This window comes from Aquarana catesbeiana, linkage group LG05, assembly GCF_042186555.1.
Source record: "Aquarana catesbeiana isolate 2022-GZ linkage group LG05, ASM4218655v1, whole genome shotgun sequence".
Classification (NCBI taxonomy): Eukaryota; Metazoa; Chordata; class Amphibia; order Anura; family Ranidae; genus Aquarana; species Aquarana catesbeiana.
This window is the reverse complement of record NC_133328.1, coordinates 583805891-583827052: the sequence shown is the minus strand read 5'-3', so window position 1 is coordinate 583827052 and position 21162 is coordinate 583805891. Positions and strand designations below refer to the sequence as shown.

The 21162-nt window shown below is 40.8% G+C and overlaps 1 protein-coding gene across 49 annotated transcripts in view; it reads right to left on the bottom strand.

Annotated features, from left to right (window-relative positions):
• RIMS2 (regulating synaptic membrane exocytosis 2) overlaps nt 1-21162 on the bottom strand; it is a 911223-nt gene that overhangs the window by 170046 nt on the left and 720015 nt on the right. For 37 of the 49 annotated variants that reach the window (XM_073632100.1, XM_073632110.1, XM_073632087.1 and 34 more), the window contains 2 exons: nt 14636-14725; nt 747-779 (listed from right to left, as the gene is read on the bottom strand). The exons of 8 other annotated variants lie outside the window; for them this stretch is intronic. In XM_073632100.1, the coding sequence (XP_073488201.1) occupies nt 747-779; nt 14636-14725 (123 nt within the window). The remainder of the gene's footprint in view (nt 1-746; nt 780-14635; nt 14726-21162) is intronic. 4 more of the 49 variants (XM_073632130.1, XM_073632128.1, XM_073632133.1 and 1 more) reach the window with 2 other exon arrangements.

The following is a 21162-nucleotide window of genomic DNA, read 5'->3' as shown; positions in this document are numbered from 1 at the left end:
GGCTGTAGAGCAGGACTGAATATTTTGTGACTGTGTTAGTAGGTCAAAAAGGTCACAGAATATATACTTTAGGCCCCCTTCCAAACTATGTGCTGTAGTAAAGTGCATTTTACAACGCTTAACCACAATTTTTGTATCATAGTGTGGTGCCATTAATTTTGAATGGTATTCCAACACAATAAAGCAGTGGGCACCCGACACACCTGCACTGCGCTGGGCCTACCTTTGCCCCCTATAGCAGCTGTTTCTATGCTTAGCAATTTTATGTTTCGAACATTAAAAGTTTAAGAGAAGATTGCATAGGAAGGAGGGAGTGAGCCCCATTTAATTACCAACACTTGGTGACAGACAAACTGTTTGATGCATCATAATGTTTACCATCTCAGATGATATATTACAATTATTTTATTTCCACAGTAGGATGGTTCAAAAGAAAATTACACTGCAATAAAGTGAAGCCTGTAAAGTTCATTAATTTGAACAACAGTGCAGGGTTCCTGAAAATAACTTCAGTTCTGCCTGTACAATAAGTTATCAGTATATGAAAGTCATTTATCAATGTCTGAAAAGAAAGTAGAGGCAGGCTGGAAGATGATGTCTTTATGTTCTGCTCATCACCTCCTGAGATCGACAGGCTTCTGTAGCCGATTCTGAAATATCTCCAGATTGCTCCAGAAACCGGAATGAGACATACACAAAAAGGAAACAGTAAATGATAAGAAAAAGTGAAGACAGCAGACACAGACCTGAGTTTCGTCTCCGTGGCGAATCCAAGTCTTCTGTAAGCACACCATGCAATGATAGACAGAGACAAAGGAGATGGGAGTGAGTGAGTGACAGAGAAGACAAAGACAGACACTGAAGGAAAAGGAACTAGCTCAGGTTTAAAAAAAGTGCACAACTTCTATGCAGACAGATGACACAGAATGAACAGGAATCAAAATCAAGAACAGAAAAATAGGATTCTAGCACATGTGATACATAAACAAATTATTGGCTTGATCTACTTTAATCAACCCCTGGTTTCACAACCACTCAAGAACCACTTACAATTCCATAGCAGCTGTCAGACTGTCCAGTTCTAAGATAATGTAGCAAATGCACAACGATTGTATTTCCTTGGTAAATTATGACAGCTTTCAGCCAGACTTCCCAAAGGTCCATAAATTAGCAGGATTTTTTTTAAGCCCCAGAAAGGGCAGAACTTGGCAATGAGAAATACCCTTGTTTAGCGGTTAGCACCTCTGCCTTACAGCATTGGAGTTCTCAGGTCAAATTGAGATAGCGCCCGGCCAGGACACTATCTCCATGGAGTTTGCATGTTCACCAATGCATGCGTGGAATTCCCACGACACTCCACAGATATGCTAGTAGGTTAATTGACCCCCATCAAACATGGCCCTAATATATGTTTATGTATGTGAGATAAGGACCTTAGATTGTAAGCTCCATGAAAGCAGAGACCGATGTGGATTGTAGAGTATGTAAAGTGATGCATACATTGATGGTGCTATATAAATGCTTGAAATAATTAAATTCTGAGGTTGGAGGTTGCGATGTACAAAGGACTTAAAAGAATACTAAATATGAATTACATGGGAAACCTGGGAAAATTATGTAAACGCTTCAAAGGTTTTTCATAAGATATTTACAAGGAAGGTGGCATAGTTGGTACAGGGGTCATATTTTCACACATTGTAACTAGTGCTTTTTTTTTTTGTTAAAAATGGCAGCTATCATGAAGGCTGCTCAACAAAGTTTCATACATGACAAGTACCCCAGATCTGTAAATGATGAGGATTTTACAATATACATAACTGTGAATGCATTCAGTGACAATTTTACAAAAGGTTACTTTTCTTGTTAAATCTTAAAGAAAATGTTGCCTAAAAACAAATTGTAATAAAAGCTTTCAATAGTGGCCCCTAAATAGCTCTCCCAACTCTGCTGTCTTTAATGGCTACAGACCTCCTCACACTCTTCATGTCCAATACACTTCCAGGTGTGCTGGGCCCCAATCCCCTACTGCACTCAATGGTTCCACCTGTAGTGATAAAGGGCTAGCAGATGGAACCATAGTGCCCTACAGGGGACGCAGGCAACTGATACTTCCAGAAACATTGAATACTGAAGACTTTGTCGAAGACAGTGGTGTTTGGTCTCACCACCCTCTGAAGAGATCAGTGTTCAAAGGCTACTACAGCAGTGAGCTTTTATTACATTTTTTTTTACTGCGTCCCTTAAGAATCATCCCATATGAAAGAGACATATGGGCTGATAATGCTGAGCTCCAGAAAATTCTCACTGCCTGGCTCTTCATTTCATAGTCACTAACCAGCATGCAGCCAATGAAAATATAACTACATATACAGTACTGTGCACAAGCTTTGGGCAGGTGTGAAAAAATGCTGTAGATTTAAAAAAAGCTAACATTTATTTTTATCAATTAACAAATTGAGTATATATAAAAAAAAAAAGTAGTAAATGAAAAGAAGAGAAATCCAAATCAATATTTGGTGTGACCACCCTTTGCCTTCAAAACAGCATCAATTCCTCTAGGTACATTTGCACACAGTTTTTCAAGGAACTTTTTAGGTAGGTTGTTCCAAACATCTTGGGGAACTAACCACAGAGCTGCCTCAAATCCATCTGTCTCTTCATGTAATCCCAGACAGACTCGATGATGTTGAGATCGGGGATCTGTGGGGGCCAAGCCATCACTTCCGGGACTCCTTGTTCTTCTTTACACTGAAGATAGTTCTTAACGACATTGGCTGCTATATTTGGGGTTGTTGTACTGCTGCAGAATAAATTTGGGGCCAATGATGGATAAGTAGCTGCCTGTATTTCTCAGCATTGAGGACACCATTGATCCTGACCAAGTCTACAACTCTATTTGCAGAAATGCAGCGTCAAACATCCAAGGAACCTCCATAATGCTTCACTGTTGCCTGCAGACACTCATTATTGTACTGCTATCTAGCCCTTTACGAACAAACTGCCTCCTGCTACAGCCAAATATTTGGAATTGTGACTCATCAGTCCAGAGCACCTGCTGCCCTTTATCTGCACGCCAGTTCCTCTGTTTTCATGCATAGTTGAGTCACTTAGCCTTGTCTCCACATCAGAGGTATGGCTTTTGGCTGCTATTCGTCCATGAAGACCTCTTCGGACCAGACCTCTGGACAGTTGTTGGATGTACCTGGGTCCCACTGGTTTCTGCCAGTTCTGTGCTGATGGCACTGTTGGACACCTTCCAATTTCAAAGAGAAATAAGCATCATAGTGTCTTTTTTCTGCTGCATTAGGTTTCCTTGGCTGATCGCTGCGTCTACAGTCCTCAAATGTATTCTGCAGCAAGAAAACGACCCCAAACATACAGCCAATGCCATTAAAGGAGTTGTAAAGTCTCAATGTTTTTCCTTCTGTGGTGCAGCTGCTCCTCTAATACTTACCTGAACCCGATTGTTCCAGCGACGTAAAGAGCCCGGCAGCTCCAGCCGCTGTCTCGGGTCTTCATTGGATAGATTGATAGCCATTGGCTCCTGCTGCTGTCAATCAAATCTAGTGACACGGGAGCCTTTGGACACAGCAGCAGGACTTGGGGGTGCGCCCACATGAGTGTCCCCCATGTAATGGGCCTCTTGATGAGGAGGAGGAGCCAGGAGCGCCGCCGGGGGACCCCAGAAGAGGAGGATCGGGGCCGCTCTGTGCAAAATCCTTGCACAGAGGAGGTAAGTATGACATGTTTGTTATCTTTAATTTTTTTTTTAAACAAAACTTTAAAATCACTTTCTTCAGCGTAAAGTAGAATAAGGAGTCCTCAACATCATTGAGTCTGTCTGGGATTACATGAAGAGACAGAAGGATTTAAGGCAGCCTACATCCACAGAAGATCTGTGGTTAATTCTCCAAGATGTTTGGAAAAACCTTCCTGCTGAGTTCCTTCAAAAACTGTGTGGAAGCGTACCTAGAAGAATTGATGCTGTTTTGAAGGCAAAGGGTAGTCACACCAAATATTGATTTGATCTGGGTTGTTCTGTTTATTGTTTTACTCATTTTGTTAATTGATACAATTAAACTATTAACACTTCTTTTTCAGTTTTTCCTAATTTACAGCATTTTTTTCACACCTGCCTCAAACTTTTCCACAGTACTGTATGTCAAATAATAAGAAAGCAATGTAGAAAAAAGATCTTAATTCAAATTATGAAAGCTGGGAACAAAATCCAGAGTTTACACTCATTGGGCAACTTAAAGTGAAGAGTTACCCATGTGGGCATAAAAGCAGAGCTATGGTCTCAGCACTCCTTAGAACTGAGGAAACCACTTGGAGGAGTTCAACATCTTGAACGTTACAAAACAAGTCCAGTTGAATGTGACTGCTATCCATATTTATTTACAGACATACACACATACTGAAAAGAATGATGCACAGTGACCCCAAAGCAAGAAGTTGAACAATTATTTATTAATTATTATTTGACATTAGATTGACTGCCAGTGGTTACCACTTCTATCTGATCTTTTACATTGTGATACTAAATAATTGCATGTTTTCATGGAATACATTTTAATTTATTTTAAATGATGTAACTTAAAAAAACAGGAGCAGCATTCAATTGTTTGAGATGAGCTGCCCTCACCCTTTAGACAGCAGGTGTATTATAACCTACAGAGACTGTAATTCCAAATTTGTGTCCTCAGTTCCCACTCAGGCAGCAGGTTCTTGATCTATACAGGGGGATCCTCAGAGGTGTGCGGCAGATCCCGTCCCCACTGAACAGCGCCCTATGAAGAAGTGGGCCTGTGGGGAGTTCCGCAGACGACCACTGATGAGATATTAGTGAGTTGGAATGGAGGAGTGATGTACTGGCACTCCCAGAGACCTGTGGATAAACACTAAACCTAATATGCCAATCGTGCAAATGAGAGGAATGAGAATCTGGTGAGTTTTCTTCCCAGAGGGAGAGGTGCCTCACATTCACAAGTGGTGACCACAGGATTTTCTGGTGGATTTTTGGATCACTTGTTATTGACTTCTTTGGACTTTTTGTTGCACACTGTTCACTAAGTTGGGGTTAAATAGTTGATGTATCACAGCGCTGCTTGAAAATTGGAGCAATAGTGGAATGCTGCTCTTGTTATTTAAGTTTCATGGTACTGATTTAACACGGGTGTAATGTGGCTGCTGTGAAATTGTTTTGTATTTTATTTATTTTTTCATAGCCTATTATTATTCTTAAACACAAGGTAAATTTGCGATTATTTTCAATGAAGATTTATTTATATGACTCTAATACTCTAATGCCCCGTACACAGGTCCGATTTTCCGACAGAAAATGTTCGATGGGAGCTAGTTGTTCGAAATTCCGACTGTGTGTAGGCTCCATCGGACATTTTCCATTGGAATTTCGGTCACACAAAATTTGAGATCTAGATCTCAAATTTTCCGACAACAAAATCAGTTGTCATAAATTCCGACCATGTGTACACAATTACCGACGCACAAAGTTCCACGCATGCTCGGAATCAAGCAACAGAGCCGCACTGGCTATTGAACTTCATTTTTCTCGGCTCCTCGTACATGTTGTACGTCACCGCGTTCTTGACGTTCGTAATTTCCGACTAGATTTGTGTGACCGTGTGAATGCAAGACAAGTTTGAGCCAATATCCGTCGGAAAGAATCCCTGGATTTTGTTGTCGGAATGTCCGAACGTGTGTATAGGGCATAAAGGTGTATGCACAGAAAACAGCTAAATCAATTAGTTTGAAACTGGTGAATTTAAGCACCCACTGGCTTCCTAGGGCTCTCAGGTGACACCGTTGGGGAAATATCACCTCCAACATGAGATACAGTGGGGACGGAAAGTATTCAGACCCCCTTAAATTTTTCACTCTTTGTTATATTGCAGCCATTTGCTAAAATCATTTAGGTTAATTTTTTTTCCCTCATTAATGTACACACAGCACCCTATATTGACATAAAAACACAGAATGGTTGACATTTTTGCAGATTTATTAAAAAAATAAAACTGAAATATCACATGGTCCTAAGTATTCAGACCCTTTGCTGTGACACTCATATATTTAACTCAGGTGTTGTCCATTTCTTCTGATCATCCTTGAGATGGTTCTACACCTTCATTTGAGTCCAGCTGTGTTTGATTATACTGATTGGACTTGATTAGGAAAGCCACTCACCTGTCTCCCAGTGCATTTCAGAGCAAATGAGAATCATGAGGTCAAAGGAACTGCCTGAAGAGCTCAGAGACAGAATTGTGGCAAGGCACAGATCTAGCCAAGGTTACAAAAAAATTTCTGCTGCACTTAAGGTTCCTAAGAGCACAGTGGCCTCCATAATCCTTAAATGGAAGACGTTTGGGACAACCAGAACCCTTCTTAAAGCTGGCCGTCCGGCCAAACCGAGCTATCGGGAGAGAAGAGCCTTGGTGAGAGAGGTAAAGAGGAACCCAAAGATCACTGTGGCTGAGCTCCAGAGATGCATTCGGGAGATGGGAGAAAGTTGTAGAAGTCAACCATCACTGCAACCCTCCACCAGTCGGGGCTTTATGGCAGAGTGGCCCGACGGAAGCCTCTCCTCAGTGCAAGACACATGAAAGCCCGCATGGAGTTTGCTAAAAAACACCTGAAGGACTCCAAGATGGTGAGAAATAAGATTCTCTGGTCTAATGAGACCAAGATAGAACTTTTTGGCCTTAATTCTAAGCGGTATGTGTGGAGAAAACCAGGCACTGCTCATCACCTGTCCATTACAGACCCAACAGTGAAGCATGTTGGTGGCAGCATCATGCTGTGGGGGTGTTTTTCAGCTGCAGGGACAGGACAACTGGTTGCAATCGAGAGAAAGATGAATGCGGCCAAATACAGGGATATCCTGGACGAAAACCTTCTCCAGAGTGCTCAGGACCTCAGACTGGGCTGAAGGTTTACCTTCCAACAAGACAATGACCCTAAGCACACAGCTAAAATAACAAAGGAGTGGCTTCACAACTCCGTGACTGTTCTTGAATGGCCCAGTCAGAGCCCTGACTTAAACCCAATTGAGCATCTCTGGAGAGACCTAAAAATGGCTGTCCACCAACGTTTACCATCCAACCTGACAGAACTGGAGAGGATCAGCAAGGAGGAATGGCAGAGGATCCCCAAATCCAGGTGTGAAAAACTTGTTGCAACTTTCCCAAAAAGACTCAAGGCTGTATTAGATCAAAAGGGTGCTTCTACTAAATACTGAGCAAAGGGTCTGAATACTTAGGACCATGTGATATTTCAGTTTTTCTTTTTTTAATAAATCTGCAAAAATGTCAACAATTCTGTGTTTTTATGTCAATATGGGGTGCTGTGTGTACATTAATGAGGAAAAAAAATGAACTTAAATGATTTTAGCAAATGGCTGCAATATAACAAAGACACAAATAGTTGAGAGGCCATTCTACAACTGAAAGATTGGTTTAGGTGCACTTATAACAGAAAACAAAAAATCAAATTTTCCAGCAATACAGTTTGTAAGATCCTTGGAAGAATGTATTAGTATGTTATTTGTTGCTTCTCTTGAAAGATTGCTAATGAAAAACAATCTATCAGTATACATACAAAACTTATAAATTTGCAATTAGAGAGTAGAGATTTAGATATTGTCTGAATATGTCCAGCATTACACAAAATAACTAGAGAAACTGAGCAATATTAGCTTAAAGCAGTATTGACCAGTTGCCGACTGCCCTATAGCAGATTTACTGCTGTATATATATGTGATCCGTGCTCCATGTGTGTTCCCAAGCTGGGGACACACGCGCCCCACGGTGCTGTGATTTGGTACAGCACCGATCAGTCATCAGGTACAGGTTAATGATTTTTGGCCTGGACCTGCTGATCGGTTCTGCCAAATCACAGAACAGAATCTCTTCTCTCATGGAGCCTTTTTTGGTTCCAGAGAGAGAAGAGATAAGAACTACTGTGAATACAGGCAGCACACTGACACAAAAACACTCAGATTTTAACCCCCTGATCGCCCCCCCCCCCCCCTTTAACCCCTTCACTGCCCTGTCAGCAGTGTCATTAGTACAGTGTACAGATTTTTTTACTGATCACTGTATTAGTGTCACAGGCGACTTCAGATAGCATTAGCGTCAATTAGTGTCAATCCCAGGTAGCGTCAGCGTCAGCCATTGCCAGCAACACTATCACAGACACACTATAAACCTCCATTACTAGTATAGTGTCTGAACGGATCAGTATCTTTGATCAGAACTATACTAGCATCCTCAATAGTATAGTGTCCCCAAAACTATAGCATTAGCAGGATCAGTCCTGACACCTGCCAGCACCTGCGTTTAGCCCCTCTGCCCTCCCTTCCCCCAACAAGGGCAGTGCCAGTAGGTTACTGTCACTTCTGATACGCAGCACACAAAACCTCAGCCTTAGCAAGATCAGGTCTAGCTAGCACTAGCAGGTAAACTTTATTTGTAGCGGTTCAAGGAGTAGCCAGGTACTCTTTTTACCATGAGTTGCACTAGGTACCTATAAATTTAGTGGCCAAAATGTCCAAAGAAAGGTACACTAATGAAGAGGCCTACAGCATTCTGAGTATGTCAGATGAGAGCGAAGGTCCTCACTGACAGAATCAAGCTCAGAATATGAACCTGTAGAGAGCAGCGGAACCCTGACAGATAGCTCAGACAATGGAGAAGATGTCCCTGCTAGGGTCAGGCGTACCCGACCCTGTGCCCAGGTCGCTGATGTACTACAATCGCACAATGATTCTTATATGCAGCAGAGTGCCTGTACTAGTGCCGCACTACCTTTTTAGTTAGTACCAGCAGCCTAGTACATCCTGGCCTTTTACATACCAGCACTGCACTATTACTTGATGATGTGGTGAGTCCCATAAGTGCAGTCCAAGCTGGTGCGGTGGCTAACACAGGCCCGTACAGCCCATAGTGTCCTTCCGGATGTGCTTGCAAGTCCTGACTGGCAGCCCACAGATTCTGCAGCACCCATACTTCCCTCATTCACTGCCCAACCCAGAATTCAGGTAGAATCAGCAAATTTAACTACTCCCCTTGATTCTTTTTTGAGCTATTTTTCACCAAAGATCTGTATTGATCGATTGTAGACCAAAGAAATTTATATGCTGAGCAGGTAATCGGCGCTAACACAAATTCATACCTTGCCAGACAATTCGAATGGAAAACTATCATGGTTTCCGAGTTTAAAACGTTTTTAGGCTTAAGCCTCAACATGGGCATTACTAAACAGAATGAGTTGCTGTCATATTGGTCCACAGACTCGATTCATCATATGTATATGATATATGATATATATCTCTGCTGTCATGGTAATATAATGCTATTTATGCATTTCAATGACAATACACTGTTGTCCTTGAGGTGACCCTGAATATGATCGGCTCCACAAAATTCACCTTTGCCAGAAATTAGCAGATGTGTATACGCCCCAACAAAACATCTGCTGAGATTCCCTCATTCATTTTTCTGGCCGCCTTGCATTCAGTTTCTACCCAGCAAGTGTGCCTGATCTGGGGTCAAAATGTATAAGCTCTGTGAGAGGGCAACTGGCTATACATGTGATTTTCGGATTTACGAGGAAAAGGATAGTCATGTGGAACCCCCCCGGATGCCCAGACTACATAGGGAGCAGTGGTAAGATAGTTTGGGAGTTGGTGTTTCCCTTATTCCGTAAGGGCTACCAGTTGTACGTGGACAATTTTTAGACACCTTTTTGACTTTGAAATTGGCTTATGTGGCACTGTGTGACCTATTCGCCAGGGATTCCCCCAACGGCTTGTAAATACCCCACTTAGAAAAGTGGGAAAAAGTCTGCATGAGAAATAATGAATTGCTCACAGTGAAGTGGAAGGACAAACGGGATGTTTTTGTCCTATCTCCCATTCACGCAGACAGTATAGTCCAAATTTTAACGGCGTCTGGTGTTGTTGAGAAGCCCCTCTGTGTCCATGACTACAACCTTAACATGGGAGGGGTGGACTTCAACGACCAGATGATGAAGCTGTACTTAGTTTCCCATAAAGCCAGATGCTGGTACAAGAAAGTTTCTGTATATTTATTTCAATTGGCTCTCTACAATGCTTTACAAAGCAACTGGACGAAGTGGATCCTTCCTAAAATTTCAGGAAGAGATCATCATGGCCCTTTTGTATCCAGAAGGTGCTGTGGCCCAAACTCCCAATCCAGATGCAGGGAGCTGGCTGCATGAGAGGCATTTTCCTGATGCCTTTTCCGGTACCCTGACCCAAAAGTCACCCCAAAAAAGATGTTGTGTATGTAGCAGACATGGAATAAAAAGAGACATCCACTTTTCCTGTCCCTCCTGTCCTGGTTAACCTGGTCGCTGCCTCAAGGACTGCTTCAGTCGCTACCACACACTAGTGGAGTATTAGTATAGGGTACAGCACAGCACAGTCATCACACAGGGTTTTGAAAGATGTTAGATAGTCAGGAAAATAAGTTAAGTATAAGTTACAAAAAAGTAAACAAAAAAATCACAAAAATAATTGTCGTTTTATTGAGTTAATGTTCTGTTGTTACTGTGTTTTATTGTTACCGTTGTTTGCTTTGCAAGGGACACCATTCAGCTGCAGCACTGATATGTTTACTCTGACAGCAACGGGGTGTTGTCGTCAGAATACATACGTCAGCGCTTGCAGCACTGCTGGAGGAGATTTCTCATCCGCAGTTAAAAAAAAAAACGTCTATGCCCAAGCATGGGGGCCTGGGGTGGTCAGTGGGCAGATCACCCCTATGCTTCGGCATATATATTTTTCTTTTCGGTAACATTACAGCCCTTGCACCCTGTACTAGGAATTCTAATGTGTGACAAAAAATTGTGTGTTGGAACTAAATGTCTTTACCACAAGAGCTGAAAGAAAGAATGACCATTTTGGAAATTTTAATCTGATTCACCATTTTTATTGAAAGGCAAGCTGGGTGCCAAGGCTTATAGCCTAAGCACATATTTTATGACAAGCAGTAAAGTGTATATAAGTGCAGGGCATACAAAGACTTTCAAAAGCACAACCATTGTCAATGAGGAGCGGAACTCCAGAGACTTACGCAGGCCTAGATTTGGGGTCAGCTTTATTGAATTCAAAGCTTAAACTGTGCCAGGAAAAGTGCTCTGTGGTCATGGTTCATGACTACCTGTAAAAGCTTCCTTCTCCAACCATTTGCAATTAAAATTAATTCAGGTTAATTGTCATTGGCTCAAATCTCTGTTACATCTGTAGTGAAAAAGGGAAGGTCAAAAAGACCCAAAACTATCAGAGTGCAGTTTGAATATGTTGGAAGGTATCCTAAAGAGGATACCTATATCTGCATTGCATTTAACGCACACCACAACTGCTGTATGCAGGTGTATAGAAATGTACTGCAGGAGTACCCCACATAACAACATATTGGGATTGAACCACTGAATAATACAGTCCGGTGTTTATTTAAAGTCACAATACAGTTCACTGATAATCAGAATTCTGTGAAAGAAATTGTCAAATTACAGAACATTGTTCAGTAATGGATTTGGACAAAGATTAGAAGCTCTAGCTTCTGGGCTGTAGTCCACAGTTGTTTATGTAGCCTGTTAAAGTGGGACAAAGTGTTATTAATTGGGAAGAATAAGAGTATACCTTAGTATACTCAGGTAAGTATAAGACTGAAACTTTTGGCATTAAAAGTGATCAGGTTCATGCACATGAACTTACCACTTCTCAACTAATCATTTCAGACATCCCAATGATCAGACTGACAGGTCAATCACATGCATGTATAGCTAGCATTAGGTTGAATATGGTTAGGCTACAACAAATTTTTCTTTGGTAATAACGATCTTAAATAAGGACACCTATTTCCAAGAGGAGGACCCCCGTCTAAAACACTTTCAGAGATAGCAGCAGAGATGGATTAAGGCAGAAAGGATGGGGGAACAGGGAAGCTACCCCACGTTTAGTGCCTGTCCTGGCATTGCCTCTCCCCATCAGACACCAACTGCCTACAAGTACAGTGGGGAAAATAATTATTTGATCCCCTGCAGATTTTGTAAGTTTGCCCACTTACAAAGAAATGAAGTGTCTATAGTTTTTATCATAGGTGTATTTTAAATGATAGAGACAGAATATCAACCAAAAATCTAGAAAAAACACATACAACAAATGCTATAAATTAAGTTGCAGTGTTTTGTATTCAGAACAAAAGTTCCGATATTATATCTACAACCGATCAGATTGTTGAATACAAAAGCATGCATGCTTCAAGTAAGCTCACACTGAGACAGCTTAGTTCAGAGTCAAATTACTTTCTGTTTAATATTTCCGCTTCTCAAGACTTTTATACAATTCCATTGAAGATTGAGATACGTCAACAAGACTGGCGCATACAAACCGCAAATATAAAAATACAAATATGTGACACAATTTTGGCTTTCAGCTGATGCACATTTACAGAATTGAACAATTGTTTTTGCAGCATTCTCTTGCTCCATTGTGTTATGCTGTTATATTCTGAATGTATTCTGGGACGCAGGCGCAAACTTTTTGATTAACTCTTTGCAGTCAGTCCAGTTCCTAAGCAAGCTTTGCAGAATATCTTAAGGCTTAATAAGCATAGAATCTGAGTTTATATATGTTAGGATTATAAAGCAGGTATTGGAATAGACAGTTCACCATGATCACATCCATTACAGCAGTTCAGTGAGTAAAATAAGTATTTGATCCCCAAGTAAAACATGACTTAGTACTTGGTGGAGAAACCCTTGCTGGCAAGTACCAAGGTAAGTCATTTCTTGTAGTTGGTGATCAGGTGTGCACACATCTCAGGAGGGATTTTGGTCCACTCTTCTTTACAGATCTTCTCTAAATCCTTAAGGTTTCTTGGCTGTCTCTTGGCAACTCGAAGTTTCAGCTCCCTTCATAAACTTTCTATAGGATTAAGGTCTGGAGACTGACTAGGCCACTCCCTGACCTTAGTGTGCTTCTTCTTGAGCCACTCCTTTGTTGCCTTGGTGGTATGTTTTGGGTCATTGACATGCTGGAAGACCCATCCACGACCCATCTTCAGTGTTCTATTTTACAATACATGGCCCCGTCCATTGGCCCCTAAATGTGGCAAAGTCGGCCTGTACCTTTAGCAGAGAAACAGCCCCAATGCATCATGTTTCCACCTCTGTGCTTGACTGTAAGGATGGTGTTCTTAGGGTCATAGTCAGCATGTTTTCTTCCTCCATACACAGCAAGTTGAGTTAATGCCAAATAGCTTTATTTTGGTCTCATTTGACCACAGCACTTTCTCCCAATCCTCCGCTGAATTATTTAGATGTTCATTGGCATGACTATACATGTGCCTTCTTGAGGAGGGGGACTCGCCATGTTTGGAGGAAGAAAAATGCTGACTATGACTTAGGGGCTGTTTCTCTGTTAAAGCTACAGACCAACTTTGCCGCACTGATAGACCAATGGATGGGGCCGTGTATTGCAAAATCTTAGGTAAGAACCTTCTTCCCTCAGCCAGAACACTGAAGATGGGTCATGGATGGGTCTTTCAGCATGACAATGACCCAAAACATACCACCAAGGCAACAAAGGAGTGGCTCAAGAAGAAGCACGTTAAGATCACGGAGTGGCCTAGCCAGTCTCCAGACCTTAATCGTATAAAAAATGACTGGACAGAGCTGAAACTTCGAGTTGCCAAGTGACAGCCAAAAAACCTTAAGGATTTAGAAAAGATCTGTAAAGAAGAGTGGACCAAAATCCCTTCAGAGATGTGTGCAAATCTGGTCACTAACTACAAGAAATGTCTTACCTGTGCTTGCCAACAAGGGTTCTCCACGAAGAACAAAAGCATGTTTTGCCTGGGGATCAAATACTTATTTTACTCACTGAACTGCAACTCAATTTATAATTTATTTGTATCTCATTTTTTTTTTTTTTTGCATTTTTGGTTGATATTCTGTGTCTATCAGTTAAAATACACCTATAATAAAAATGATAGAGCCTTCATTACATTGTAAGTGGGCAAACTTACAAAATCTGCAGGGGATCAAATAATTACTTTCCCCGTTGTACATCCCCCCTACAGCAGCAGTATGTAGGTTTTATCTGAGCCCCCTGGACATCCGCCAGACCCTATGTTAGCTGTTTTGTAGTTATTGGTTTAGTGTATCCACAGGTGTGTGCCTATTTGTTACAGTCTACATCTAAATCCAGTCCTGAATAAATAGTAACCCAATAAACAAAACTATAAACAGCAAAACCAAGAACTATGTAAATATTTGTCACATATTAACATGAAGAAGAATCTCCCCATCTCATAAGTATTTTAATAACACAACTTAAAATAAAAATAATTTTGGTCCTACGCTTTGGATTGCTGGCGTCATTTTATTGCCATAATTGAGACTGGAACTAATTTTTTTCTGAAAAGGGATGATACACAACACTGAGTAAAAGGCGGTACTCTCATGAACTACGCCTAAACACACCAAAGTGAGAAGCGTAGATGATGATCACACTCATTACAAAAGCATGAGCCTCCCCCGCTGCGCAAGCCTCATGCTTTTCAGGTGGTTTTCCAAAACCCTGACAAACCTGGCTCTGAATGGGCTTTCTTTCTTGGCAATGGTTTGTCATCAGTTATTGCACCATTCACCTTTCTCTGCTGGTCTTCCCAAGTAACTTCTAGCATAAACCAAGAGAGATTAAAACTTGTCAGAAACATAACAGTACGTGGACACAACACAAAGGCGCACAACATAGTGGTGGAGGGTACTACATTTGGGACAAATGAAAAGGGAGACTAAATTTGGTGCACAAATAGGTTTTAGGTGATTTTGAATTTCAGTTTAAACAAACAAAACTTGAAATACTAAGGAACTAAATAAACCTGCAAAATGTTATTAAAAACATTTATATATATACTATATATATACATATATGCCATTATTTAGATTTTATATGAGACCCCAACAAACCTGTCTTCACATCAAGCTGACAATCTCATGATAAAAAACTAACAAATTTGAAGTTCCTTTTTAAACACATTGCATATATGAAAGGAGCACAGAACGGCTTTGTAGGCATAACGTATATAAGCTTTAGAAAACAATCTCCATGTAGTATATTTTGTGAGCTAATAATCATCATAAGTGTGCTGCAGTATACATAGGAGTTGGCTTTCTAAAAATGAAGAATGTTCAGACAGACCGGTGGGGCTATGACTACTTTGATCATCCAATCATGTCCAAAAGACGTTCAGGGAAGGGAAGTCAAAGAGAGATTTGACTCTTTTGTCAACCACACATCTGGCTATTTGAAGAGAACACTGGATCACTGGGTTGAACGCTCTACTTTTTTTAGTAGATCAAGCCCTCAGTGTGCAGACTAACAAAAATGAAATCAAGGTGGGTGTTTTGACAAACTGTCACAGCTCTAGGGCTTAGGTATACTGGCTCCAATTTTTCTGCTATTGCACTCTAACTTCAGACATAAGGAAAATACAGTTAAGGAAGCAGGACTTCCGCAGAGACCAATTATCCTCCTTGATATAGTGGTCTCCTAATCTCAAGCTAACTATGTAACTATGGGCAGTGAGGAATGAAAGGAGTGTTTTTGCATTAAGCCTAGTAAACATGGGCCAAATGTCAGGGCCGTGTGTACTGCAGCTGGTCCGTCTGTCCGGCTTCTGTCGAAGGGGCATGACCAAAAAAGGTCTGCTGATCAGGCTCCCGATCAGCCCTCTCAGCCAATGACCAGAGTGTTCTGGCTGGGGGGGGGAGTCCTCCATCAGAACATAATAGCACAGCAAGGGAGATCGCTGTACTAATGACAGATAGTTAGTACAGCGACACCTTCTGAGCTGTCAGTTTTTTTCATTCAACCCCCTGGGCTAGTAGTGTGTACTAGGCTTTACTTTGATGCATTACATCCCCCCACGTAATCTTAACCCCTTCACGCCGACCACCTCCCGTCTCTTTAAGAGTTCTAAAAGCCGGGAGGCGGGTATTCAGGTCATGTGACTGCTGTGATTGGCTGTCACAGCGGTCACATGATCACAAGTATGCAATGGGTACTTGAGGACTCCAGTTGAGAAACATTGTCCTAACATACTTAAATGATGCTTAGGCAATCTATGCAGCAATTCAGCACAAAATCAGAGGATGACTGATAGTTACAGGGATGAATGATTATTGGCACCTACTGACTGTAATCAACATATCAACTGTTCTTTGAAAGAAGGCTACAGGCCAAGTTGGGCAGGAGGAATAACCCTTGTTGTTACCCAAGATAAGTCTGGCAATAAATGTGACCAGGTGCTATTTAAACAGACATTTTTGGAGGATAAAGAATGTGTGTTAATGGACCTTTATTAAAAAAACAAACAAAAAAAACAATAGTTTGGCAGTTAATGAACCCTATTGCCACTGTAAGTGAATGCTCTGGTTTAGAGTTATAACCTAGTAGGTGAGCATCATGATAATCCGATTTCTAATCCCCAACATAGCCCTGTACTCTGATTTTCATATACTTGTGCAGCTTCACTATTAGAATTTAGAAAAATGTAGAGAAGCAGATGAAATAGATCAAATTCTAGTTCAAGTACAACAGAAATCTATGATGTGCTAATCACTGAAGAATAAAGGACTTAATGTGGATCTACAGTATATTCAAATGTTAAAAAATAAATAATCAGCTATTTTAAAGTCTTGATGGGGTAGACAAAGTGCAATAGATGGACTGATGTTTCTAGGAGATCATACTACTTCAGGCTTCCTTCTATGCTTGAGCAAAAGCCTAGGCATTTGGTTCTCCCTGCAGCAGAAATCACATAACCTAATACCTAGGCTTTTGGCCACAAGACCAACAATTATAAAAATAAACCCTTAACTCTGAATCTCTCCAAAACTAGGGAAGCTGAAGCATTTGAAGAAGTTGGCAATGACAGAACCTTATTTTTATCATGCTAGGTTCACTTGAACTTAACAGTTTACTCCCTTGAGCCCAACCCCAACTTTAATGCTTAACCCATTAGAAACTCTGACTTTCGATATAAGGCTGAAAACTCTTGACCCTAAATGCAAACTCTCACACCCTAAAACGTAAAACTACCAACACCCAGATGGCAACAATTATTAACTATCCTATCAGTTATAAAGTCAAATTATGGAGACACCACCCTGCCTATACCTATGTTTCTTCAAAATACGCAATTAACTAGGAGGTCCACCAAGTGGTTATGTAACAGAAACACAACCTACTGTGGGAAAATGTAAGCGTGTAGGGGGATGCATGTAAGCAACTAGAAGGCATTTGAAAAAGCAATCAAATATACATTTCGGGTGGAGTTAGCCTTTAAAGCTGTTTGAATAAGCAGAAATAGTATGTGAATTAGGCATCACAGATTTATGCATATCATGCCATAAAACACACAGAGAATTGGTATTTATGTTTTGGTACACTCAATTTTGTGGGTGAATCCAAACTTTAGAAGAACACAGCTTAGCAATTCAACCCTGGAAACACAGAGATGTCCAGACAGCACTGATGCTTAGGATAGCACATCACTATGGCTCATTGACTCAAAGTATTAGTGCTGGTTCACACTAGCGTGATGCGGGAACCAGCGCGATTCCAGTGCTGGTTCCCGCATCGCATAGGACTCGCAGGCAGTTCACACTGCCCTATGCGAACCGCTGCGGGATTGGGGGGTAGGTTAAACCTGCGTTGTAATTTGGGGAAAGCCAGCAGCTTGCCATTTCTAAATATGTGGGACAACACGAAAGTGCACCACCTGGGCCCTTGCTGTAGTTTAGCCAGTTCTACATATGAGAGATTTCCCCAAATCAGACTGTATCCAGTATATCCTACCACCTCTTGCATCTGTCTGCCCTTGTTCCATATTTTTTGAATTAATGTAAGGGTAGGCGTCTGTTTATTAGATTTATGAAACAGATGTGCCTCCAGTCCCGTCTGGACAGTTTCAGCTCCCAAAGGCAAAAAGCAAAGCCTAGACGACGCGCCTATCAGATGTCCACTACACCTATGCCAGATGCATCCTATAAGTATCTACTAAGCCTGTCTCAGTATTACATTGTTCAGTCTGCTTATAGGACCTTTTGGTATCTTTCCCTCTGAGAATTTGTAACATCTATTGGAGGGATTCCCTTATATAATGAAGGGATAAGATATATATCTATTGCTTAGTTCCATGGACCCTGGGACCCAATATCTGTTACATACTGTATGTGATATGAAATTGATTTCACAATACTGGACACTCGGGGTTCCTGCTGTAATATATTTAACACCCAATATTTAAGGGGCAGAGGCTTTGTCCAGTTGCTTTTAGTCATTGGTCAATATATATATTTTTTAATAAATTTGCATGTTTTTTTCTCTAGTACCAACGACTGCTCTCAAGATTATCATCCATTATTTTTTGTATATGAATTTGATATGGACTTGGAGGACTAGTGGCTTTAATAAGGTTAAAGTGGAACTTCACTCCTCCATTCAACATTGATTATTTTTAATTCTCATGCTGCTAGCATTAGTAAATAGATGGGAAGGTATATCATATTTACTTGTTTTCAACCTTTTTTTTTCTACATTTCTCCAGTTACTTCCTGTTTTTTTGCCTAGGCAAAAGATGTCATAGGAGTCTTCAGGAGGGGAGGAGAGGTGTTCTTAGCTAAGCACACTCTCCTGCTTGCACGCTTAAGCTAAGGGCAGATGGACCCCAGGAAGTAAATGCTACATGAATCATGTCCTTACTCAAGATGGCCATGACCAGAAATGCTAGGGGGGTTGTTTTTCTAAGTGATTTCTCAACGCAATAAATTATAGAAATATGGATGGATGTGGGAGTTTGCTTTGAATATTAAAAATAAATTAACTAGTGTTTTTTGTTTGTGGTGCTCAGATGCAGTGAGCTTGTCACTCTACCCATTATAGGTGAAGTACGGGTTAACTTTAAGCTATATTTTTATTGGATGCAGCTTAGTTCCAATTTCATCTAAGCAAGTACAGCTGCAACGGCAGGATAAGCAGCTGAAAACCTCAAATTGTTGCCTTTATCCCCACTGGAAACTTATCAAAAACGGTGGAAAAATCAAACTGCCATCCTAAAGCACAAGGAGGTTATTAATTCATATGATGAAATGTACAAGGCATGAATAAATTATAACACAGCTTCTAAGTAACAATGGTGTAGCTCTGAAGCTGAATTGCACCATTTAGAACTTGCTTTGATATTGTTGTATGTTCAGGTTTATTTTTAGGCCTTTCTGACCATACTTCTGTAAATCTGTCAGCTCACAATACAAAACAGGAGAAGTGGTTCAAAATACCTAAAGGGACTGTGCCTGCCTTAAACTGCACCCCTGGGCCTGTGGATTTACAAGAAAATTAAATGTAACTCTATAATCTGCAGCATTAAAGACAAACTCCACACAATAAGTAATATTAATCAGTAAACTATTAAAATGAATTTAAGCCCAAAGAAGTGAAGATTTGCTGTCTTATAAAGAACATCCAGAAATTGTGCCTATGCAGTCCCCCAACAAATATAGAGGCCAAGGGTATAATAAATGCTCTACCACCATGTCCCTACCATACTTGTACAATACCGCCTCACAACCGAGAACAAAAAAAGAATTAAGGGGCTTTTCAGGTGAATGATCTCTCAAAGAAATGTCACATATTTGTTTAAAATAATACAATTCTTTATTTTCATTAGGCTATTCAACAAACAGTAGTCTGTATTAAAAAGTCCAAATTGGCCTCATCATCAATAAAATCTACAAAACCTAAGTAATACAATCCCATTTAACACATCCTTTCAGAACCCTTCCACAGCCCCATAATCTATTAACCGCTTGCCGACCGGATCACGATATATGTCAGCACAAGGGCACATACAGGCATTATAACGTACCTGTATGTTGCCCTTTAAGAAGCGGCTAAACTCCGTGAGTGTGATCGCGGGTCCTGTGGTGCCTAGTTCTGCCTAGTGACAGGACACTGATCACCGCTCCCTGTAATTGGGAGCAGTAATCAGTGTCGTGTCACACATAGCCCATCCCCCCCAACAGTTAGAATCACTCCCTAGGACAGACTTAACCCCTACAGTGCCCCCTAGTGGTTAACCCCATTCACTGCCAGTCACATTTACACAGTAATCAATGCATTTTCAATCGCACTGATCGCTGTATAAATGTGAATGGCCCCAAAATAGCGCTAAAAGTGTCCCATCTGTCCGCCATAATGTCGCAGTCACAATAAAAATCGCTGATCGCCGCCATTGCTAGTAAAAAAAAAAAATATTAATAAAAATGCCATAAAACTATCCCCTATTTTTTAGACGCTATAACTTTTGCGCAAACCAATCAATAAATGCTTATTGCGATTTTTTAAACAAAAATATGTAGAATACGTATCGGCCTAAACTGAGGAAAAAAATGTTTTTTTTATATATTTTTTGGGGATATTTATTATAGCAAAAAGTAAAAAATAATGTGTTTTTTTCAAAATTGGCGCTATTTAAATAAAAAACGCAGAGGTGATCAAATACCACCAAAACAAAGCTCTATTTGTGGGGAAAAAAGGACGGCAATTTTGTTTGGGAGCCACGTCGCGTGTCAGTTAAAGCGACGCAGTGCCGAATCGCAAAAACTGCTCTGGTCTTTTGCAAGCCAAATGGTCTGGGGCTGAAGTGGTTAAAGATCCTCTCAACAGTTGTTTCAAAATGACCCAAAATTAGGAATACAGAGGCATAAATCAGGGGTATGCTGTGGAGTGGTTCATTGTCTCAACCCATTTTGCTTTGGCTTTTCCAAGAGAAAGGAGTGCTCACAGAAAAACCCTGTATCCAAATAAACCTCAGCACATGAGAACCGCGTAAAGCCCCAGATGATAGATCCACCTCTAGGTGTTCCAGTAAGGGCAGAGGGATTAGACCGATGTATATGTTGCAACCCTATACTGGATGTTTCTATCAGGACCACCCTCAATAGTCTTTATAGATATAAATCTAATCAAATGTAGCTATACAATGTATGGCAAATTCTACGATGATAGGGTACGTACTGCCCCCAGGATATCTCTGTCTGTCAGAATAG